Here is a 26,375-nt window from a genome sequence, read left to right as displayed (position 1 = left end):
CTGGATGTGGCCACTCCTAATTGGCCACCTGTGCATAATCAAGCCCCGCAGGAATCCTATATTCCTACGTTTTGTCATACGCCCACCCAGTTTAGTAGTATGGTGCAGCCAGGAGCCCGTGTGCAGTTTGCATCTCCACCATTAGGTGGTAGTACTTCAGCTCAAAGCTTCCCACAGGAACAGAAAAATCCAGTGCCCATGCAATTATGCACTCCACCACATGGAAAATCAACCTCAGCCATTGCTTCATCACCTTCTCCTTCATCTTCAGGAGTACAGTATGACCTGCCTGGTACTCTCCCAACACCTGGAAGAGAGATTGGTCATCTCACCACACAAGCACAAGGTAACTGGGATCAGTTGCATGATTTCATGACCAAACAAGAAAAAGCTGTAATTGCACTCACCAAGGAATTAAAATCCAATTCGTCCAGTCATGAATGTCAGATCACCTAACTTGCTGGGAAGATTGAGGAAATCAAGCAACAACTTTCCACAACTTTATCTACAAACAAGCAGCAAGCTGAAACCGAGTCAGACCAGACAATTAAAGCTATGAAATTTATGATGACTAAGGAACTCCAAAAGATGGAGAATACCTTAATGTCAGAAGTGCGCTTCATGGTGCAACATTTGCAGTCTGAGATGCAGCAGGACATTAAAGCAGTTCATCAGTAATTTCAGAGGGATTATGGTCAACTGCTGAAAGAAAGTAGTCAATTGACTTTACTCACCGACAAATTGTCCACCAACATGAAAGAACTGCAAACTAAAATGGAAGCTAAGTTGGAAAGTCAAGGAAAAAGAATCGCTGACCTGAGGGGAACAGATATTTCTCTTCATAACCCCTTACCTCAATCAACAGTAATTTCTCCAGCAGCCTCAACTACTTTTGTTAAAAGTGACCACATCAAGCTAACATTTCCTACCTTTGGAAGGTCAGCTGATGACCCAGATTCTTTGTTATACATTACACGTTGTCAAGACTTCCTTGCTGTACATCCTCTAGTGGACACTGACATCTTGGCCACCTTCAGGACAGTTTTATATGGTACTGCCCGTGACTGGTGGGAAGTAGCAAGATCATCTATTATAACATGGAGTGAGTTTCAGTCTGCTTTTCTTGCTGCTTTTCTAGCTGAGGACTATGAAGATGAGTTGGCTGAACGTGTCTGCCACAGGATTCAAGGAGAAAAAGAGTCCATTAGGGATTTTGCCTTCACGTACAGAGCTCTCTGTAAAAGGTGGAAACCAAGTTTAACTGAAGCAGACATAGTTAAGATGATCTTTAAAAACATAAAACCTTACCTCGCTAGTCACCTTCGTAGCCGTGTAACCACCGTGGAAGAGTTGGTTCGACTGGGTCACCAGTTGGAGAAAGACCATGAACAACAGAAGCAATTTGATAGTAAAGCTGGTTCCAAATCTGTTGTAGCACAACCTAGAGGGTTTACTTCTCCCCAACCTACCATACAATGTTGGCGGTGTAAAGGATTTCATGCACCAGGTACTTGTCCTTATTTTACTTCTCCAGCTCAACAACTACTAGTTTCAGGTCATCAGCCACATAGCAACAAACAGAATTTCAACTCACCCAAGCAGCCTGGCCAACCAACCAACAATTCAATTAATTCTATATCCAGTGAGAATTCTCAAGTACTCCTAGATAAACCCATTTCGACTATCACATCTGGAAGTACATCTTCCATTCCTAAAAATCCTGTCAGTGTACAACAACAGTTAATTGTTCCTGTCAGTGTTGGCTCATGGAGGGGGAAAGCTATTGTGGACACTGGTGCAAGCTATACCCTCATCCATGAGACACTTTGGAAGAACCTTGCTCCAAAACTTTTTTGACAATGTTGTGAATGGAGCCCACTTACCAGCTGATGGAAAATACCAGCTACGGAAAGTTCTGGAAGCCAATCCACAAGTGTGTGCACTCAAACCAGGTCGTACTGATGTCCTCCAACATCATATTTTCCTCACTCAGCAAGTACCAATAAAGCAACGACCATATCGTATGTCTCCGACCAAACAAGCTGTTGTGGAACAACAATTGGAAGAGATGTTAAGTGCTGGCATTGTGGAACCTTCCCATTCAGGTTGGGCCTCGCCTGTTGTTCTTGTCCCTAAAAAAGATGGGAGTCTCCGGTGTAGACTACCGTAAGGTAAATGCTATTACAGAAAGTGACGCATACCCACTACCAAACATCACAGAGATCTTGGAATCTCTCTCTGGAGCTGCTATTTTCTCCACTATTGATTTGAATAGCGGATACTGGCAGGTGACCATGAACCCTGAAAGTACCGCAAAAACAGTGTTTATTACACCATTTGGATTATTTCAGTTTAATGTTATGCCCTTTGGTTTGAAAAATGCTCCAGCCACCTTCCAAAGATTAATGGAAACTATCTATTCTCCTACTATTGAACAGCACTTCCTTGACATCCAGAGCGTTCTCAATAAGCTGCAAAAGGCTGGTCTGACTATTAACCTTAAAAAAAGCAAATTCTGTCTGCAGGAATTAACATTCCTGGGCCATGTCGTGGGTATTCAAGGTATCTCTGCTGATCCCAACAAAGTTGAGGCTATTAATATACTTTTATCCAGTCCCAAGAAACCTTAAGGAGGTCCAGCGATTCCTTGGTTTAGCTAGATGGTACCATCGGTTTGTTCCACACTTCTCCCAGATCGTTGAATTTTTCTTTTGTGTGTGTTTCATTACATTCATATCTATGTGTGTGTAAATGGTGCCTGGCACCCGAATTAGTGAAGATTATTTTTGAGAAATTAATTTTTAATTAATTTCCAATAGTTAGTGTAACCACCGTTACAAATTGACACACAAAAGACACATTTCATGGGATATACTTGTATTCTATATTCTCTATCCTTGAACCCACTGAGTGTTTAACACTTCCGGAGCACACAAGACACCGGTGTATTTTTTTAATAAAAGAAACCATATGTAATAGGCAACAACATATGTTTCAAATAACAGCATACTACATTGCTGAAAACTGAATTCAGTAAATAAGCACAGTCCATATAATCTCACAAATAAATACAGTTATTTAAAATTTATATCAAAGTTTGTGTTTCTTGACAAATTTTTAAAAAGCATGGTTGAAATTACTGATAGTGCATTTGTTATACTGGAACTAGAAAGTCAAGCACATTGCATTGTGGGATGCAGTTTTCCACATAGTGTGATCTGTTATACGCTGGATATTTGGGCAAATAGTGATGTTCTATGGAAGCACATGGGTAGCGATATTCAATTTGGAATGTAATATGCAAAATGACAATGCAATATGTAAAATGACAATGCATTTCTGTATTTACATTTTCATTTTCCAATACATTTGTGCAACGTTTGGTGCAAAATGAAAATGAAAATTAAATTACATAATTTTCATTTGCCATTTCATACACCAGTTTTAATATGTAAAATGAAAACTAATTTTAACGCTTTATAAGTTGCAAAATTAAAATGGAAATGTATTACAGAAATTATTAGATATGTATAACATGTTCAAGCAAAAACTGTGGCAAAATGATCATTTAAATGCTATTTTTCTTAAATGCATTAACACTCACAGTCAAGACACTTACGATTGCATCTTCATTCAGTGTCCCGCAATGAATGTAGCAAAATTCAATGTGCACATTGAAAATGCATTCTGAGCCGATCACGTGTCCGCCCCCTCCCGACATGTCAAAATCACTGCGTGAACAAGGCGGGGCTTGCAGAAGGTCTGAGACTCAAATCTCAAGAAGAGGATTCAAGTGAGAGAACATGGACAAGACAGTTGGTCCGTGTATGTTTTGATCATTTCGGTTTATGGCTTCAATATTTCATTCGCACTTGTGGGCGGGGCTGAAACGCTGCTTTCATCTGATTGATCGAATCGCTCCACCTTCAACTCGGTCTTTTCATTTTTTCAGACAGAATAAGAGTCAGTGCGAGTGTGACACTGTAATAATGTCTGAAATCACCGCTCACTGTTAATTAGCATAATATTTTAATCAGATGTAGCTGGGCACATAATCCGTGCTGCTGAGACCTGCAAATTATTTCTAGGTTGCAGTATTGTATGAATATTGTCCCACTGATAAATACAGTGCAAATAGTTCTGTCTCTTTGGAAAAAAGTGAAGTGGAAATAAAAATCAATAATAGACTGAACAGTTCCATGTCTGTAACATTTACCACTCTCATCTTTTAAGTCATAAGGCACTATTTGTGTGTGTGACATTAATAAATAATTGTAAAAATTTATATTGTTACATTTCTGAAATAAAAATAGTAAAATTAGCTCTGTGCTGCTCAGTGCTCCTGTATTCTACCCCAGAGCGCCCTCTCGCGGCTGTAGACGGTAATGTTTTCTCTTGGTTCTGAATAAATGCTATATATGTTTTTTTCCTCGTCATGACGTATTTTTGGACTGATGCAACTTATACCGAAAAATACGGGTAACATTATTATTATTACTTATTATGAAAGTAACTGACACAGACTAGAACTTTAATGTTTCACCAAATTCAGCTCAGATCTTCAGACTCGTCTGACTCGTGTTGCTGTATAACTGGCCAGACTCACCTTCCCAAGAAATCCTATTTAATTTTATTTAATAAATTTAACTATATTTATTTCCACTTCACTGTTATCCAAGGAGACATAACTATTTGCACTGTATTTATCAGTGGGACAATATTTATACAATACTATAACCTAGAAATAATTTAACGGGGTCTCTTGCAAGTCGGAGCAGCACGAATTATGTGGCCAGCATCATCTGATTCAAATATTATGCTAATTAAAAATGAGCGGTGGTTTCAGACATTACAGTGCTTCACTCGCACTGACTCTTATTCTGCCTGAAAGAATGAAAAGACCGGGCTGGAACTGGAGCGATTCGACCAATCAGATGAAAGGAGCGCTTCAGTGCCACCCACAAGTGTGAATGTAATATTGAAGCCATAAACCGAAACTATCAAAAGGTACATGGACCAACTGTCTTGTCCATGTTCTCTCACTTGAATCCTCTTCTTGAGAATTGAGTCTCTTGACCTTCTGCAAGCCCCGCCTTGTTCACGCAGTGATTTTGACATGTCGGGACGGGGCGGACACGTGATCGGCTCAGAATGCATTTTCAATGTGCACATTGAATTTTGCTACATTCATTGCGGGACACTGAATGAAAATGCAATCTTAAGTGTCTTGACTGTGTGTGTTAATGCATTTAAGAAAAATAGCATTTAAATTATAATTTTGCCACAGTTTTTGCTTGAACATGTTATACATATCTAATCATTTCTTTAATACATTTTCATTTTAATTTTGCAACTTATAAAGCGTTAAAATTAGTATTCATTTTACATATTAAAACTGGTGTATGAAATGGCAAATGAAAATTATGTAATTTAATTTTCATTTTCATTTTGCACCAAACGTTGCACAAATGTATTGGAAAATGTAAATGTAAATACAGAAATGCATTGCCATTTTACATATTGCATTGTTATTTTGCATATTACATTGCAAATTGAATATCGCTACCCATGTGCTTCCATAATGTTCATTCAGTCATCTTTATGTTTGATTCCTTTTTGTCAAAATGAACCATGAAAACACCAGCAGATGTAATAAATTACATGAGAGTGTCTAGACAAAACACCTCAAACCTCTATTTCTAAATTTAAAATTTGTTAAGATTTTCTGACAAATAAATATAACATATCATTCATCAATATTTGTTATTTCTATTTATGTCTTGGCTATTAACACTAAGCACCACTGTCTGGTTGGGCCAAACACAATTATAAAAGACACAAGGTTGACAGTAGGTACAGTTGTGTTCAAAATTATTCAACCCCCCTAGAGACTGCAGTACTTTACAAATACAAGCTTTTCTGAAGATCCAGGATATAATAAAACTTGCATCTATAACAGTTAACTGGCATATTAAAAGTGATATTGTCAATATATAATGTAATATATTTGAGTTATAAGATTTTTTAATAATACAGCTACGTCATAATTATTCAACCCCTATTCAACATTGCTGTTTTTAAATCACTTATTTCCATGGTGGGGAATAAAACAGTCTCAAAACACAATTAAGCCTTTAGAAACTCTATTAAAAACAGAATTAGCTTGAGCTGTTACACATACAGTTTGGCCCATGCATGTATTGAACTTGAGTAGCAAAATGTCAACAGAGATCTCACAAAAGCAAAAGAGAAGAAATATTGTATTACTTTAGAAAGGCCAAGGCTATATGAGGATTTCCAAGACATTGAAAGTTCCTAGAGACACAGCTCTCAGCCTTATTCCTTAGCTTAAAGTGTGTTTTACCAGAAAATCTTTGAGGGTGTGGAAGAAAAAGCACAATATCATAAAATGTTTAATCAGAGTGTCACAGGTCGGGGTGGGCCAAGCCAGACTGCACCCACCCCTGAAACCCGGGAACCACCTCGAGGAATGTGTCAAGGACCAGACAGACAAGGAAGTAAGGGAATAACAGTTTTCTTTATTAAGTTAAAAACAGTAAATTGGAAAAGCCCTAATTAAAATCTTCTTTCTTGCCGCCAGAGGGAGTTCGGTAGTCTTCTGGACCTGTGGCTCGTTGAAGGGGTATCGGGGGGGTACTCGCACCGCCTAGGTAGTTCACTGGGTAAATACTCTTTACAGGACTCAAGAGGAGGTCGTGGTTATACGGACCCCATTCGGGCTGGAACCAGGTAGGTATTCAGGTGCGGGGGTGAAGCGAGTCACTGATGCTGCTCCGGAGGTAGGTACTCAGGGGACGGTTGCCTCAGACTCGGACGGGACGCAGGTGAACAGGTGACGAGCGGCCTGGGTCAGGAGAGGAAACAGGTAAGTATACCCCGGTAGGTGTCTTCTACGCCGGGCAGGAGTAGAACGGGGGTTTTTAGCCTGGGCGAGAGGAGACCTTTAGACAGCAGGAGGACACTTCGATCGAGGCACGTGCTTCGGCTATTCCCTAGAACGACACAGTCAGCTGACACCAACAGGTGAGGATACTCAGGTGGGGTTACCCTTTCCTCAAGGGGGAGGCGGAACTTGAGTGAGGCCCGTAGGAACCACCAGACGGAAGTAGCCCTTTTGGACGGGGGCTCCCCTTTGGCTGTGCACTGCGACGATACAGCTCTAACTCTAACTGTTAACAGTACATGAGGCGCTCAGAGATAATACCTTCCTCTCCGAACAGGGGCAGGACGCTCCACTTCGGCTGTACACTGTAACAATGTAGCAGGGTTTAACTGTTCCACAGTATATGAAACATTCAGCTGAAATACCTTCTCTCTTTCTGAACAGGGCAGAGGCTTCCAATTAGGGCGTGTGGAGACCACCAGGCGGGGAGGACACTTTGAGCGAGACGCTCCACTTCGGCTGTACACTGTAACAATGTAGCAGGGTTTAACTGTTCCACAGTATATGAAACATTCAGCTGAAATACCTTCTCGCTTTCTGAACAGGGCAGAGGCTTCCAATTAGGGCGTGTGGAGACCACCAGGCGGGGAGGACACTTTGAGCGAGACGCTCCACTTCGGCTGTGCACTGTAAGAATGTAGCAGGGTTTAACTGTTCAACAGTATTTGAAACATTCAGCTGAAATACCTTCTCTCTTTCTGAACAGGGCAGAGGCTTCCAATCAGGGCGTGTGGAGACCACTAGGCGGGGAGGACACTTTGAGCGAGACGCTCCACTTCGGCTGTACACTGTAACAATGTAGCAGGGTTTAACTGTTCCACCGTATATGAAACATTCAGCTGAAATACCTTATCTCTTTCTGAACAGGGCAGAGACTTTCAATAGGGCGATTGGAGACCACCAGGCGGGGAGAACACTTTGAGCGAGATGCTCCACTTGGGCTGTGCACTGTAACGAAGCACCACGGTTTATCTGTTCAACAGTACATGAAACATTCAGCATTGGAATACCTTCTCTCTTTCTGAACAGGGCAGAGGCTTTTAATAGGGGCGTGTAGAGACCACCAGGCGGGGAAGACACTTTGAGCGAAACGCTCCACTCTGGCTGTGCACTGTAACGAAGCACCAGGGTTATCTGTTCAACAGTACATGAAACATTCAGCATTGACAGAGCCGGGTTTTCTCGAAGTAATAAGTTGGGCCCTTGTTGTATCAGAAGCCCTTCCTTGGAGAAAGCGGATGAAAGACTGTAGGGGGAGAGTGCACAGCAGACTACTATTACTTCTCCACACAATAAACTTCACTCCATAACACAAACCGTGTGAATCGTCACTTCAGGCACTGCATCTCCACTCGCACACCGTGCATTCGGGCCAGCACTCACCCACCGGTCTTTCTCCCACCAAATCAAGTCTCGTCTTTTGCAAGGGCTCAACTTTTCTCCAGAGAAAGCAGAAGACGGGTGCAGCTATTGTAGCATTCGGCAAAGGGGAGGACAGACGTTGGAGACAGATCAACAATTCACTCGGTGTACTAGTTCACTCGTGCCACACACTTTCCAAACTCTCAACACCACTTCAGTGTTAGTGCATATAAACAACGGATCCAATACTCATCACTTTGCGTCTTTCCCACTGCTGACGATGCTCCTTGGGTTTTCGCTGACAAATCCTTCACTCTCTTCTTTCTACTTCTCAGCTTCGATCTTCACCCGCTCCACAGCCCAGCCTTAATAAAAAGAACAACCCGTCGACAAACACAGTATCAAACGGAAGGAGAACCCACCTCACAGTCTGCTTCCTCTCCGTTTTAAAGCCCCATCAAGATACGTGTCCCTCTCACAGCGCTCCCTGTAATTACTCAACACCTGCTGTCAATCGGGCAATTGGCCTTGCTGCCATGGCAACAGATTCGCAGTGCATAGAGACAGGTGTTCACTGGAGATCTCTAAATAACACTGCATTCACAAGGAACTTAGTCCCGTTCCGATTTTTGTCACACCGTGACATACCCCCCTGCCAAAACGTTCTAGTCCCTAGAACGGGATCCGGACACCCAGTCTCCATACCTGGCTGGGGGTTGCCCCCAGTTCTCCCATTGGGATCGTCTCGGCGGGGAGTTAGGTTCCTCGGGCCTTGGCCCTATACCCAGTCTCCGAGGGACCACAGCCCATCCCACCAAGGGAGGCATCCACGATGGTTCAGTCGGACTTCTCTCTACAGCTGGTTTGGGGTAATTTGGACAAGGGCGCATCAGGTTTCGGTGGAGCACCTGCTCTGGACCTTCTCTCCCTTCAGGACGGATGGCATACACAGGCTGATCGAGATGCGGCTGTCGTTGGACCACATACGGCTGGGGCTCCTACCGATCAATGAGTTTACCCTTTCCTTGTCGCCGTTATCTCGCACCAGAACTCTTTCGCCAGGCAGTAGCGGTGCACTTCGAGCTGTACAGTCATACAACCTTTTGTTCTTGGCTGCGGCTTGATTAATTCGGTCCGAGACCCGTTCATAGGCCAGTTGAAGGCGTTGATGGTGTGGTCTGGTCGCCCACTCCGTTACGCTGCCTCCCTCTTCAGCTGCCGCTGTCCCCAGCAGTAGGTCAACTGGTAGTCTCACATGCCTTCCGAACATCAGGTAGGTTGGTGCGTAAACGGTCGTGCTGTGAATGCTATTGTTGTATGTCTGGACCATCGCCGGGACGTTGTCAGCCCAATGCTCCTGTTGTTCGTCTTCCAAGGTCCCCAAGAGACCGAGCAGCGTCTGGTTAAACCTCTCGCACCCTCCGTTCCCCTGAGGATGATAGGGCGTCGTATGGGTCTTCTTACATCCATACAATTGGCACAACTCATGCACTACCCTGGATTCAAAATTTGGCCCTTGATCAGAGTGGAACACTTCGGGACACCCGAAGGGCTGGATGACCTACCTCCACAGGGCATTAGCGGTGGTGATGGCGGTTTGGTCCAGAGTTGGGATGGCCCAGGCATATTTAGTGAACAGGTCAGTGATCACTAGGATGTTTTGAATGTGATCGACCGGCCGACCCAGCGTCAGATAATCCATGGCGATGATATGCATCGGTGCTTTGGCTCGAATTGGGACCAATGGAGCTCGTGTCTCTTTCCTGGCTTTAAACAAGGTGCAGTGCGGGCAGCCCTGCAGGTAAGCCCTCGTAGTCCCCTCCATCCCAGGCCAGTAGAAGTGGCGTCGCAAGAGTGCCGTTGTCCTCTCCTGCCCTTGATGACCAAGCCTGGTGTGATAAGCCTCCAGCAGAGCGTGACACCTTCCCTCGGGGACCACCACTTGACAGACCGGGTCACCCGAGTGTGAGTCCTGGAGGGACCGACAGATCACCCCCTCCTTCAGGTGGAGCCTCTCCTTCTGGCCCAGCAGGCCTCTCACAATTCGGGTTTGAGCCCGGTGTTCCGCACCCTCCGGCCAATTGCCCTGTCCCAACCAGACCCGGACCAGTGACAGGTCCTCATCCTCGCCCTGCAACATCCTCCAGCGCTGTGGGTCCCATCCCCAACTTGCGTGCGGCTCCTCCGGTGGTTGTCCCGGTGCCTCCATAATGCCCACCATCATTCCCTCGTCGCGGTCTGCCTCAAGCATGGGTCTCGGATCCTCCGGCCCTTCTTCGGGCCACCTAGACAGCACGTCAGCGTTGGTATGTTCCCTTCCTGGCCGGTACTGAAGCTGATAATCGAAGTTGGCCAATTGTGCCACCCACCTCTGTTCCACCGCCCCCAGCTTGGCGGTTTGCAGGTGCAGCAGTGGATTGTTGTCAGTCACCACAGTTACCTTTGCTCCCCATAGGTAGACTTTGAACTTCTCGCTCAGCGCCCACTTCATGGCCAGTAACTCGAGCTTGAAGGAACTATAGTTGGCATCGTTCCTCTCCGTGGGATGTAGACTCCGACTAGCATAGGCAATAACACTCTCTTCCTCCTGTTGTTTCTGAGCTAAGACAGCCCCCAAGCCCAGATGGCTAGCGTCAGTGTAAAGAATGAAGGGCTGTGTGAAGTCAGCGTATGCCAGAATGGGTGCTTGTAACAACTCCCGCTTGAGCCTCTGGAAGGCGGTCTCGCATGCCGGATCCCACTGAATCACTTGGGACCCTCGGCCCCTGGCGTGTCCCGTTCCACCCAGCAGCTGGTTCATGGGTTTGGCGATCTTAGAGAAATCTTTAATGAATCGCCTGTAGTACCCTACAAAGCCGAGGAAGGATCGAACCTGGCGCACGGTCTTTGGGGCAGCCCACCCCTGCACAGCCGACACCTTCTCTGGGTCCACAGCGATTCCTGCAGCGCTCACGATATGGCCCAGGAACTTTACCTGCTTCCGGAAAAGTTGGCATTTATCCGGTTGGAGCTTCAGCCCGTATTTCTCGAGAGAGCGGAACACCTGCTCAAGGTGATGAAGGTGAGACTCAAAGTCGGGGGAATAGATAATCACGTCATCCAGGTACACAAGAGTGGTATCCATCAGCTGGCCCCCTAGACAGCGCTGCATTAGCCGTTGGAACGTGGCAGGGGCGTTGCAGAGGCCGAACGGCATCCAGTCCCACTCATTTAACCCAAAGGGAGTCGTGAAGGCCGTCTTCTCCCGGTCCCACTCGTCCACCTGTACCTGCCAGTATCCGCTCGCCAAGTCTAGTGTGGAATACCAAGCCGCCCGTGTGAGACTTGTAAGGGAATCCTCAACTCGAGGCAATGGAAAAGCATCCCGCTTCATCACTCGGTTCAACCTCTGATAATCCACACAGAATCTCCATGCGCCTGTCTTCTTCCTCACCAGAACAATCGGGGCCGCCCAAGGGTGATCCCTCTATCCAGCATCCCTCGCAGAAGAGCACGAACCTCAGAGTATAATGTCGGGGGTACCGGTCGGTAGCGCTCTCTACTAGGCGTGGCTTCTCCAGTGGGAATTTGATGTTTAGCGATGTTAGTACACCCGTAGTCCTCGTCATGAGTGGAGAACAACTGTGGCCATTTTGATAGAAAAGCCTTGAGCCGTCTTGTCTGATCCTCCTCCAGCCCTTCTCCCCGTAGGGACTCACCTCCGAGGTGGGCCGGCAGTCCTTCTCCAGCCTCTCTTCTGTGCATCCCCGACTGCGCCAAAGCAACCTCCACTACGGTTGGGCCTACTTGGCTGAACTTGACTCCTCCTGGCTCTTGCACTTGCTGGGGTTTCACCGAGGTAACTCTGGCTAGACACTGATGACGATGCAGTTGGATCGGGAAAGGGTTCGTGTTCCGGACTCTCACCCGGATTCAGCCTCCTTGGGCGGATGCCAGTCCTCTGGCCACCTCCACCTTAGGACCATTGTTGTACGGTTCCACCAGCACCCACTCTTCCGGGTGGTAAAGTCTAGGGGGCACCCTGACCCAGACCATCGCCTCGCTTCGAGCCGGGATGGACAAAGCATAGCGGAGAGCCACTCTTCCAGTGCTCTCCCGGTCCCCCTGCTGTTCAGTCAGGCAAACTCGGCGACAGTCAGCTCTAATGCGATCCCATTCTCTGCCCTCGGGTGTCGCAGTCGCTCGGGCCGGCCTGCTCTGGAACAGCCCCTCCCAGCATTCGGAAATGACATTCATGCCCAGCAGGGCGCGATGAGACCCCAGGCACGCGTCGCAAACCACCACCACTCCCTTCTGGGGTACAACCATGCCATGAATTTCTAGGTCTGTCACCACGTATCCCACGTACGGGATGTCGAGACCATTGGCCCCTCGCAGAGTTAACCAGGGGGCTTCGGTCGTCTGCCGGCCCTGGATGCCGAATAGCTCCTGGACTAGGCTCTCCACGAACAGAGTGACTTGCGACCCCGTGTCCAACAGGCACTGCACCTTCTGGCCATTGACTTGAACCATGATGAACGGACAACGGCCCACCAGGCGTTCCTTAGACAGTTTGGAAGACGAGGGGTCTGAAAAGGGGGTCCCGATCACTTGACCCACAGTGGCCGGAGACTCTAAAAACCCCCCTGCGAAGTGCGTCTGGAGGGGCACTGACGAATGTAATGTCCGGCTTCTCCACAACCGTTACAGATAGGACGCCCCTGTCCATCCCACTGGAATCAGGGACCCATGGATCGGGTGAAATGACGTTCTGGAGGGCGACTCCCGTCAGAGTAGGCTCGCTCCCTCGGTGAGGGTAATGAATGGAGGCGTTCTCGGCGGAGTTCTTCGACGACAGACTTAGACAGATCAGACATTTGCTCACGGATATCCCTTTTCAATTCTTCCCGGAGGGCATGCTTCCAATCGGAAGTAACAGGGCCCGAAGGCCCACTAACAGCGTTCGCAGCCAGACAGCTGGGGGGATCCACGCTCTCGAGGGCTAGAGCCTCTCGCCGCAGCTCTTCGAACGTGAGGTCAGGATTCCGTCTCAGTTGCACCCGCAGACTCTGACGCACGGGACCCTCCCGTAATCCTAACAGAAACTGATCTCGCAATAGGGTTTCGTCGTCCCCCAGGCCGTGATCCTGTCTTCCCTTTAGCCTGGCAAACTGTTCCCTCAGTTGCAACGCGAATGGCCGAACAGTTTGTCGAGGCCCTTGCCTACATTAAAGAATTGTGTTCTCAGGACAGCTACCGGGGTGGTGTCTCCGTATTGCCCTGTGACAAAATCAAAGATGGCTTGGACTGTGGTTCAGGTTGCTTCCGGCGCTGCCTGTACTTCTCTTCTTGCTTCTCCCTCCAACGAATTTAACACAAACTGTACCTTCTGAGGGGCGCTTAGCCCTTGGAGCCCTGCCAGGTAATCAACCTGGGTCTTCCATGCTGACAGGCTCAATTCTGATCCCGGACCTCCGTACTTCTGGGCCCACGGGGCCCCCATAAAGAAAGGCATGACTGGCTGTCGGGCCACTGGCTCTTCTTCTTCTGCCATCTACGTCCTTGATCGCTCAACTCGAGGTGGTCACCCTGCCGACTACGCCAAGTTCTGTCACAGGTCGGGGTGGGCCAAGCCAGACTGCACCCACCCCTGAAACTGGGGACCCACCTCGAGGAACGTGTCAAGGACCAGACAGACAAGGAAGTAAGGGAATAACAGTTTTCTTTATTAAGTTAAAAACAGTAAATTGGAAAAGCCCTAATTAAAATCTTCTTTCTTGCCGCCAGAGGGAGTTCGGTAGTCTTCTGGACCTTAGAGGGGGGAACAGTCGTGGCGGGCCTGTGGTTTGTTGAAGGGGGATCAGGGGGGGTACTCGCACCGCCTAGGTAGGTCACTGGGTAAATACTCTTTACAGGACTCAAGAGGAGGTCGTGGTTATACGGACCCCATTCGGGCTGGAACCAGGTAGGTATTCAGGTGCGGGGGTGAAGCGAGTCACTGATACTGCTCCGGAGGTAGGTACTCAGGGGACGGTTGTCTCAGACTCGGACGGGACGCAGGTGAACAGGTGACGAGCGGCCCGGGTCAGGAGAGGAAACAGGAAAGTATACCCCGGTAGGTGTCTTCTACGCCGGGCAGGAGTAGAACGGGGGTTTTTAGCCTGGGCGAGAGGAGACCTTTAGACAGCAGGAGGACACTTCGATCGAGGCACGTGCTTCGGCTATTCCCTAGAACGACACAGTTAGCTGACACCAACAGGTGAGGATACTCAGGTGGGGTTACCCTTTCCTCAAGGGGGAGGCGGAACTTGAGTGAGGCCCGTAGGAACCACCAGACGGGAGTAGCCCTTTTGGACGGGGGCTCCCCTTCGGCTGTGCACTGCGACGATACAGCTCTAACTCTAACTGTTAACAGTACATGAGGCGCTCAGATATAATACCTTCCTCTCCGAACAGGGGCAGAGGCTTGCAGCGAGGGCGTGTGGAGACCACCAGGCAGGAAGAACACTTTGAGCGAGACGCTCCACTTCGGCTGTACACTGTAACAATGTAGCAGGGTTTAACTGTTCCACAGTATATGAAACATTCAGCTGAAATACCTTCTCTCTTTCTGAACAGAGCAGAGGCTTTTGATTAGGGCGTGTGGAGACCACCAGGCGGGGAGGACACTTTGAGTGAGACGCTCCACTTCGGCTGTACATTGTAACAATGTAGCAGGGTTTAACTGTTCCACAGTATATGAAACATTCAGCTGAAATACCTTCTCTCTTTCTGAACAGGGCAGAGGCTTCCAATTAGGGCGTGTGGAGACCACCAGGCAGGGAGGACACTTTGAGCGAGACGCTCCACTTCGGCTGTGCACTGTAACAATGTAGCAGGGTTTAACTGTTCAACAGTATATGAAACATTCAGCTGAAATACCTTCTCTCTTTCTGAACAGGGCAGAGGCTTCCAATTAGGGCGTGTGGAGACCACCAGGCGGGGAGGACACTTTGAGCGAGACGCTCCACTTCGGCTCTACACTATAACAATGTAGCAGGGTTTAACTGTTCAACCGTATATGAAACATTCAGCTGAAATACCTTCTATCTTTCTGAACAGGGCTGAGACTTTCAATAGGGCGATTGGAGACCACCAGGCGGGGAGAATACTTTGAGCGAGACGCTCCACTTGGGCTGTGCACTGTAACGAAGCGCCAGGGTTTATCTCTTCAACAGTACATGAAACATTCAGCATTGGAATACCTTCTCTCTTTCTGAACAGGGCAGAGGCTTTCAATAGGGGCGTGTAGAGACCACCAGGCGGGGAAGACACTTTGAGTGAAACGCTCCACTTTGGCTGTGCACTGTAACAGAGCACCAGGGTTTATCTGTTCAACAGTACATGAAACATTCAGCATTGACAGAGCCGGGTTGTCTCGAAGTAGTAAGTTGGGCACTTGTTGTATTAGAAGCCCTTCCTTGGAGACAGCGGGTGAAAGACTGTAGGGGGAGAGTGCACAGCAGACTACTATTACTTCTCCACACAATAAACTTCACTCCATAACACAAACCGTGTGAATCGTCACTTCAGGCACTGCATCTCCACTCGCACACCGTGCATTCGGGCCAGCACTCACCCACCGGTCTTTCTCCCACCAAATCAAGTCTCGTCTTTTGCAAGGGCTCAACTTCTCTCCAGAGAAAGCAGAAGACGGGTGCAGCTATTGTCGCATTCGGCAAAGGGGAGGACAGACGTTGGAGACAGATCAACAATTCACTCGGTGTACTAGTTCACTCGTGCCACACACTTTACAAACTCTCAACACCACTTCAGTGTTAGTGCATATAAACAACGGATCCAATACTCATCACTTTGCGTCTTTCCCACTGCTGACGATGCTCCTTGGGTTTTCGCTGACAAATCCTTCACTATCTTCTTTCTACTTCTCAGCTTCGATCTTCGCCCGCTCCACAGCCCAGCCTCAATAAAAAGAACAACCCGTCGACAAACACCGTATCTCACGGAAGGAGAACCCACCTCACAGTCTGCTTCCTCTCCGTTTTAAAGCCCCATCAAGACACGTGTCCCTCTCACAGCGCTCCCTGTAATTACTCCACACCTGCTGTCAATCGGGCAATTGGCCTTGCTGCCATGGCAACAGATTCGCAGTGCATAGAGACAGGTGTTCACTGGAGATCTCTAAATAACACTGCATTCACAAGGAACTTAGTCCCGTTCCGATTTTTGTCACACCGTGACAAGAGCAACTGAGAAAAAACCTGCAATGTACAGCCAAAGACTTGCAAGATGACCCGATGAAAGGAGGAAAACCATTTCAATGCAGTGTGTAAGAAGAACACTAGACAAGTATGGCCTTCATGTTGAGACATCTTGATAAATACCACTCTTGATCAAGAAGAACAAAAAGCCAACTTGAACTTGATAAAAATTCATTTGTGTGGACCTGTGGAGCTCTGGAGGAATGTTTTATGGAGTGATGTGACCAAACTGGTCACAATGGGAATGAGAACCTTAGTCTTTTCTGTTTGGGGACAATAGAGCCATGTTCATTCCTCGTCCCCAACAGGACTGATGTTCTTTGTGTTTTTGCTCTTCAGCTGTAAAACAAAAAGATGTCTATTAACCCCATATTTAATTAGTATTGCTGGTTAAACATATGCATTAAGACAGATATAATTAAGTTAATGCACCAAAAGGTTAGAGGATTAAATGAATATTGATTACAATTTTCTACAAACCTTTCTTGGAGAGGGCTGATCATGACAAGAACTTGCTGAGCCTAGTAGACGTTCAGTTGACAAAACTGAAAAAGGCCATCATGCAACCATCCGGTCTGTTCTACCTTAAAACAGAGCAAAAGAGAATGTGTGAGTGAGTGGAGAGAGTAAAGGACTAAGATGAAGAGAAACAGGCAGAATCTTGTGTTTAAGTTTAACTAAATGAGAGGAAAGAAAGCTGTATCTTCATGCTACATTATTCTCAATTATTTTCTACATGATAACATGCGAGCAGGAGTGTTCTAAGCAGTTTAAAGACCTCTTCACACCAAGGATAAGTCCATACTGCAACTATTTAACATTTAATGACACAGAGGAACAACATCATTGGTAACAATTTTCATGTAACATTTAATGACACAGAGGAACAACATCATTGGAATATATTTTCCAGCTGATGAACAATAAAAACAGTCAATCAGAATGCACCTGCGTTTAACAAGCTTGAGCATGACAAAAACATCACTGCAGAGTGTATAATAATAAACATAACTTTATCGTCTGTTGGTGTGGATGCTAAAATAGTTATCGTAGTTACTATTCTGGGTGCGAACAGCCTTAAATGATCTATTTTGCCCAAATTAACTGAAGATCTGATGTGTCACATCACAAGTTAAACAGCATTTCCAAACTTGCTTTTAGACAGATGTGTTCAATTAAAATCAACATGGAAATAAAGGCAGACTGTGAGGTGTGGACAGATATCATGTACTGTTAGAACGGGTTAAGACGGCGCTAATAAATAATACAGTGGACTCAATATAAACTTTATGATATAAATGCTCTGACTACTTACAATGGGCACAGTCTCCATGAGAGCTGAGGCAATGGTCAATGACAGCAGGAGGAAAAGCTGGAGAGTAAGCTTGTACAATATCATATGAATTTGCTGAAATTGTTTGAATTATTAATTAATACTTTGACGTAGCACAGGGCTTGTACTGATGGGGTCGTGGGGTATGTAAAAAAGTAAAAAAAAAAAAAAAAAAACATCAAAGTAAAGTTCTGTCAAGGTTCAGACCGACAGAGACGTACCACTGGAAATGTTTGCCTTTGCAGCTTTTGGTCTTGTCCGCAAACACACAAGATGGTCAAATTCATCCCTCTCCACAAACAAGACGGGGTTGACAAGAGTTTGACAGGTCCATGGTCTTCCTATTCAGCTGAAATAAAGAAAAAGTAAAACGTTGTTGTTGTTTTAATACATACATGTTGAGACAGTGTGTTAGAAATGATCTGTGAACTAAATATTTGAAAGGAAGGACTATAAGGAAGGTTATTAACACATAAGGTAAGGATACATTAATTAAAGTAAATCAGTTATAACTAAATGTGTTCAATATTACCTGTCAAGTGCTGAACCTTTGAAGGACTTCAGCTTCCCTGACAACTTCTTCAAGTTCAGCATTGAGCTACGAGTTCAAGTTCCCTGTTAATACAAGAACTGATCCAAATCTGATTCTGAGCTGAAAAATATATCATGACGAACAAGAAAAAGAAATGGAGATGTATGCGATATGAAGAAATCATTCACTTGTCCGAGTAAAAAAGTTACTTGTCCGAGGGGAATTTGTATTTTTTTTTGTAACAAATGTAATTTATTCTGAAGCAGTCTCATCAGTGCTTTATCATTTATTACTTTAATCAGCATATTATTATATTTTTTTATATTTGCCTTAAATTGATAACTTTTTACACTTTTTAACTTTATGAAGCACAATATTTTACTAAACTGATTCAATTTACGTCTACATTTATGTTTAATTATTACATTTGATCTATACATTAAGTAATGAATAATAGATGACGGGCCATTCAATTATTAGAAAAATAATGCACAATTATCGGGTGTGCATTATTTTTCTAATAATTTAACAGTCCGGAGTCAATTATTCAGCTTATACTACGGTTACCACACCTCAAGACATCAATCCGATTATTTATTTAAAGGGATTCATCTGTTTTTTGTACTTGAATCGCTATTGTGAGTAGGACTATTTCTTCCGCTTCTCATCCAATGCCTCTTCTACTAGTACCAAAACGTCATTTTAAAGCTGGTAACGGAGACTTGACCCGTTGATAACATCAAACCATTATCACACAACCATTTAACACACCAAAAAGCTAAAAATTAAATCTCCCTTAAACACAGTACAAAAAAACTCATTAAAACACCACTGCAATATAAAGGTATCCAAATCTTGCATCTCTTTGTAATATTTAAACTCAACCAAGATGTAAATCCCGTGGCAAAACATAGAAACAAAATAGAGACATCATTAGCATAGCTGCTGATCCAACAAAGTAAAATTAGTTTAACCCAGGCTAATGAATAAAAATGCACATTTGATCAGATGCAACTACACTCACAATTTAAAGAGATACATTATTCGAATGCTTGGCGAAAGAGATGCGTTTTTAATCTAGATTTAAACAGACAGAGTGTGTCTGAACCCCGAACATTATCAGGAAGGCTATTTCAGAGTTTGGGATCCAAATGTGAGAAAGCTCTACCTCCTTTAGTGGACTGTGCTATCCTAGGAACTACCAAAAGTCCAGCGTTTTGTGACCTTAGGGAGCGTGATGGGTTGTAGCGTGGTAGAAGGCTAGTTAGGTACGCAGGAGCTAAACCATTTAGGGCCTTATATGTAAGTAATGATAATTTGTAACTGATACGGAACTTAATAGGTAGCCAGTGTAGAGACTGTAAAATTGGGGTAATATGATCATATTTTCTTGACCTCGTAAGGACTCTAGCTGCTGCATTTTGGACTACCTGTAGCTTGTTTATTGACAAAGCAGGACAACCACCTAGAAGTGCATTACAATAGTCCAGTCTAGAGGTCATGAATGCATGAACTAGCTTTTCTGCATCAGAAACAGATAACGTGTTTCGTAGCTTGGCAATGTTTCTAAGATGGAAGAATGCAGTTTTTGTAATATTGGAAATATGATTTTCAAAAGACAAATTGCTGTCTAATATAACACCCAGATTTCTGACTGTAGAGGAAGTAACAGTACATCCGTCTAGTTGCAGATTGTAATCTACAAGATTCTGTGTAGTGTTTTTTGGTCCAATAATTAATATCTCTGTCTTATACGAATTTAATTGGAGAAATGTATTTGTCATCCAATCTTTTACATTTTTAACACACTCTGTCAGCTTAGATAATTGAGAAGTTTAATCTGGTCTCGTTGAGATATATAGCTGAGTATCATCAGCATACCAGTGGAAGCTAATTCCGTATTTTCTAATAATATTACCAAGGGGCAACATGTATATTGAAAATAGAAGGGGACCTAGGACGGATCCTTGTGGCACTCCATATTTTACTGATGATAAATGAGATGACACCCCATTTAAGTAAACAAAATGGTAGCGATCGGACAGGTAGGATCTAAACCATCTTAGAGCCTGCCCTTGAATACCTGTATAGTTTTGTAATCGATCTATGAGTATGTCATGATCTATGGTGTCGAACGCAGCACTAAGATCAAGTAAGACTAGAAATGAGATGCAGCCTTGATCTGACGCAAGAAGCAGGTCATTTGTAATTTTAACAAGTGCAGTTTCTGTGCTATGGTGGGGCCTAAAACCTGACTGAAATTCTTCATACAGATCATTTTTATGCAGGAAGGTGCTCAATTGAGCAGACACAACTTTTTCTAAAATTTTAGAAATAAATGGAAGATTTGAAATAGGCCTATAATTTGCCAATACACTAGGATCTAGTTTTGGTTTCTTAATAAGAGGCTTGATAACCGCCAGCTTAAATGGTTTTGGGACGTGACCTAAAGATAACGACGAGTTAATGATATTGAGAAGTGGTTCTTCGGCTACAGGTAACAACTCTTTCGGTAATTTAGTGGGTACAGGATCTAATAAACATGTTGTTGGTTTAGATACAGTGATACGTTTATTTAGCTCTTCCTGTCCTATAGTTGTAAAGCACTGCAGTTTATCTTTGGGTGCGATGGATGAAACTGAAGTGTTAGACACTGTAGAATCTACATTCGCTATTGTATTTCTAATGTTATCTATTTTATCAGTGAAGAAATTCATAAAGTCATTACTATTTAACGTTGGTGGAATATTTGAATAAGGTGGCTTCTTGTAATTTGTTAATTTAGCCACTGTGATAAATAAAAACCTTGGATTGTTTTGGTTATTTTCAATGAGTTTGTGGATATGCTCTGCCCTAGCAGTTTTTAGAGCCTGTCGATAGCTGGACATACTCTTTTTCCATGCAATTCTAAAAACTTCCAAGTTAGTTTTTCTCCATTTGCGTTCAAGACTACGAGTTTCTTTCTTGAGAGAGTGAGTATTACTGTTATACCATGGCACAATACGTTTTTCTCTAACCTTTTTCAATTTGATGGAGGCAACAGCTTCTAATGTATTAGAGAAAATAGTGCCCATGTTGTCAGTAATTTCATCTAATTCATGTGTATTTTTGGGTACAAATAGCAGTTGAGATAGATCAGGCAGGTTATTTGCGAATCTTTCTTTGGTGGCTGGAACAATAGTTCTGCCCAGACGGTAAAGCTGAGACATATCAGTTATACGCAGCATGCACGATACAAGGAAATGGTCTGTAATATCATCACATTGGGGTACAATATCTATAGCAGTAAGATCGATTCCATGAGATATAATTAAATCTAGTATATGATTAAAACGATGAGTGGGCCCGGTGACATTTTGCTTGACTCCAAAGGAGTTTATTAGGTCAGTAAACGCAAGTCCTAATGTATCATTTGTATTATCAACGTGAATATTAAAATCTCCCATGATTAGCGCCTTATCAACTGTAACTAGAAGGTCTGAGAGGAAATCTGCAAGTTCTTTTAGGAATTCTGTATACGGCCCTGGTGGTCTATACACAGTAGCCAGAGCAAGAGATACATTAGATTTCTTTTGCATGTCTGACAGTGTAACATTTAGCAGAAGTATTTCAAAAGAGTTAAACCTGTATCCTGTTTTCTGGGTAACATTGAGAATATCAGCTCCCTCCACACATCACACAAACTGTGGGTTTCAATCAATTCACGCATTACACGACTTGAAACAGTATGAGGTTCCAAATGGTTCCTATCAAGAGCATCATTTTCATCATTTACAGTTAACCCCCCCCCCCCCCCCCTCAAAAAAAGATAATCATCTTTATTACAATTTTGTAATAAAAAAAACACTGACATCTTTAAAGAATGCAATTCTTTCAGCACTATTTTTAGGAGCATATAGATTTAGAAAATCTAAATTACATTTTTCTAATTTTGCTTGTAAAACTAATAACCTAACAGATACCATTATCTTTATCTCACATGAAATTGGCAAAAACTTCTTTGTAAAAAGAATGGTCAATCCGCCTTTTATGGAGCTCAAATGTGAGAGGTACACTTCCCCTTCCCATTTTCTTCCAGTCAGTTTAATTCAAGCGATCACTGTGTGTTACCTGTATAAAAGTTATATCAATATACTTCTGGGTAATTAACTCAAATAATAGTGCTCTTTTTTAATATCTCTGGCACCATTCAAATTAAGGGCACTTACTTTTATTGCACTCATTTGATTACATAGTTTTAAACAACATATTAAAGGACACAGTAACTTAAGAAAAAGAAACCTATGTAGTTTCAAATCCATCTTCATTATTTAATATCAAAACTACACCAGCAGAAGGAGACGAAGCCCACTGTTAACATCAACACTACACCAGCAGAGGGAGACGAACCCTGATGTTGACATCAACACTTCACCAGCAGAGGGAGACAAACCCCGCCGTTAACATCGACACTACACCAGCAGAGGAAGACAAACCCCGCTGTTGACATCAACACTTCACCAGCAGAGGGAAACAAACCCCGCTGTTAACAACGACACTACACCAGCAGAGGGAGACAAACCCCGCTGTTAACATCAACACTACACCAGCAGAGGGAGACAAACCCCGGTGTTAACATCAACACTACACCAGCAGAGGGAGACAAACCCCGGTGTTAACATCAACACTACACCAGCAGAGGGAGACAAACCCCGCCGTTAACATCGACACTACATCAGCAGAGGGAGACAAACCCCGCTGTTGACATCAACACTTCACCAGCAGAGGGAGACAATCCCCGCCGTTAACATCGACACTACACCAGCAGAGGGAGACAAACCCCGCCGTTAACATCGACACTACATCAGCAGAGAGAGACAAACCCCGCTGTTAACATCAACCCTACACCAGCAGAGGGAGATGAACCCCGCTGTTGACATCAACACTACATCAGTAGAGGGAGACGAACCCAGCTGTTAACATCGACACTACACCAGCAGAGGGAGACAAACCCTTCGATTAACATCGACACTACTCCAGCAGAGGGAGACAAACCCCGCTGTTAACATCAACACTACACCAGCAGAGGGAGACAAACCCCTGCTGTTAACATTGACACTACACCAGCAGAGGGAGACAAACCCCACTGTTAACATCGACACTACACCAGCAGAGGGAGACAAACCCCGCTGTTAACATCGACACTACACCAGCAGAGGGTGACAAACCCTGCTGTTAACATCAACACTAAACCTGTCTCTTACTTCAGCCCTACACAAGTATTTCCTGCACTTTTATGTCCCAAGAGTAAATTTAAATGAAAATTTTCTTTGGTTATTTGAATCTCATATTAAAACTGAATTCTTCATGAATGTGTTTTTGCTTTTCAAATGCTTCTTTGTTATGACTTTCAATTGTAAAATATAAAATTCATTATAATAAATTACAATACAATATGATATTTATTATTCTGACTATGACTGTGGTTTCATTTCCACTGAACAATTTTCCCCAATAAAGAACTGATCAAAGTGGAAAACCTAGGTAAATATCACTTGTGAGCAGAATATTTTTGGGTTAATTCCAATCAAGCTATAATTTTACTGAATTATGAGAAATGTGTGAATGTTATTTGGTTGTGTGAACTCCAAAACATACTTTTCACCACTGCCTTTCAATCACAGAATGATTCTTAACACAACACATCATTTGAGATTCTCACTGTGGAAGGAGAAGAAAAAATGAAAAATTAATTTTTAATGTTTCATGACACATAAAAGGAAATCATGAAGAACTAATTTTGTGTAATTCTGGATTGAAAGGACATGAGGACTCTGGCTGTTGTTTCCCTGCATGAGTATCATGAGATTTCAATGGATTGTTAAATGGTGGATCATTCTGAATGATAAATTAAATACATCCATGGTGAAGTTGTGTGTAAAATAGACCAAATATCCAAAAAAAAGACACAAATCAGTACAAGACTTCAACATTTTTGAGTGAACGAGACTGTTATAAGAAATAACATCCATCAGCAGCTGCAGTATCTCTCAGCTGTATCAGTGCAGTCACTGTGACTCTGACTGATGGAGATTTTTGTACGACTCTTTATCACTGTGTGAACACCCAGCTACCACTAATAGAGTGCTCACTCTGACAGTAATAGTCTCCTGTATCTTCAGTCTGGACTCCACTGATGGTCAGAGTGAAATCACTGTTAGATCCACTGCCACTGAATCTAGATGAAGTTCCAGTGTAACGGGTTGATATATAATATATGAGGAGTTTAGGAGCTTCTCCAGGTTTCTGTAAATACCAGGCTAAATAATTACCATTATACACTGAACTACTGGTTTTACAGTTTATTCTGACATCTTGTCCTGGTTGAGCTGCTGTTATTGATGGACTCTGAGTTATAGTGATCTGTCCTCTACAGTCTGAAAGAAAGGAACAAAGGATAAGAATTAAAAATAATGTCTATATCACATTTTAAAATAATAATTGTCTCTATGAAAGTTTTGCTACAAACCTTGAGCAAACAGTGTGAGAGTCCAGATGAGGATGATGATGTTGTTCATTGTTGTTGTTGTGTCTTGTGTGATGATGAAGATTGTGTTCTGTTCTGCTCTCAGTCATGAAGTGTTAAACTCACAGCACTATAAACACTCTCATGCAAAGTGTCTCTATGTAAATGCTCTTCACACACAGAACAGACAGCTGTCAGTCTCAGACCTCAGATTGATTTCTTCATGCATGTCCATGTTCTACAAAACATACTTTGTGATGAATATAAACTAAAAATACACTCTCTACAATGAATGTTTGATTATTTTACTGAGTTGATAAAATAACTAATAAAATTAAAGATTGTTTGCTCTCAAAAGCATATAGATTCATACATGTGAACCAGTCTGATGTGAGAATGAAAACTGAGGTGATATTTCTTTTTATCTTTTATAATAAATAATTTTCTGTGCAATTCCATCTTAAAAATGTATTGCACTCTTAATGTTTTCGCTATCAATCCTTCAGTAAACTGATTAATATTACCGAAGTCAAAAAAAAAAAAAAAAAAAAAAAAAAGCACAGATTGGTGAAATTGTATTTAAATATATAAATAAATAAATTAAAAAACAGTCAAACCTATACTGGTTTTCTTTGCTCATGAGTGCAGTATGGAATGCCAGAGCTGCCAATTTTAAAAATAAATAAATACATAAATAAATATACAAATAAATGTAAATAAGAATAAATAAATAAATAAATATATAAATAAATATACATAGAAAAGAAGCAAAAAAATGAAAATAAATAATTATTTATACATTTATTTCCATATTTATGTATATATTTATTTTTTCCATATTTATTTATTTATTCTTTTATTTATTTATACATTTATTAATTTCTACATTTATTTATTTTTACATGTATTTATTTATACCTTTATTTATTTATACATTTATTTATTTATTCATTTATTTATTCCTACATTTCTTCCTGCGTAGGGTAATGAGGAGGGTGTGGTTTACCTCAGACATAGCAATCGAGCTCAGAGTAAGTGAAGGCAAAGGGTTGAGGCCACAGTGATGCCTATTGTGTGGCGAAATACAATTAGTATAGCTCACTGACGTTGATACGGTCTGTGACTGCGAGGTATATGGTCAAAATCCTAAATCTTACTGTGTGACATGGATAGGCTACTCTTTATTCCGGACATGGCCGTAGAACATCGTTTGCTCTGGATTTGTAAAATGTCCTGGGCTAACAAACATGAAACTGGGACTCTACAGTGCTTAATTTGTAAATTGCGAGGTCCTTGAACAAAGCGGGGTAACGGATGCCGGATGCATGTGATTACAGGAGGGAGAGGTGACGGAGCACTCGCGCAATCACATTGGTCAGCATTTTAAGTGATTGACTGCATGCATCAGTTGCTTTTAGGGTCTGTATGTTCATGAATAA

At 43.3% G+C, this 26,375-nt stretch overlaps 2 gene segments (V, D, J or C); both read right to left on the bottom strand.

The window, feature by feature from the left end:
- Positions 1 to 26,375, bottom strand: part of LOC132133603 (immunoglobulin kappa variable 1-8-like) — a 141,965-nt gene that overhangs the window by 55,402 nt on the left and 60,188 nt on the right.
- Positions 24,438 to 25,158, bottom strand: LOC132133273 (Ig kappa chain V region 3381-like). The segment is given in 2 exon segments: positions 24,438 to 24,847; positions 24,940 to 25,158. Coding segments are annotated over 2 exon segments (375 nt in total).

Source organism: Carassius carassius, chromosome 50 (assembly GCF_963082965.1).
Source record: "Carassius carassius chromosome 50, fCarCar2.1, whole genome shotgun sequence".
Taxonomy (NCBI): Eukaryota; Metazoa; Chordata; class Actinopteri; order Cypriniformes; family Cyprinidae; genus Carassius; species Carassius carassius.
Note: the sequence above shows the minus strand (reverse complement) of the source record. Positions and strands in the feature narration are given on the sequence as shown.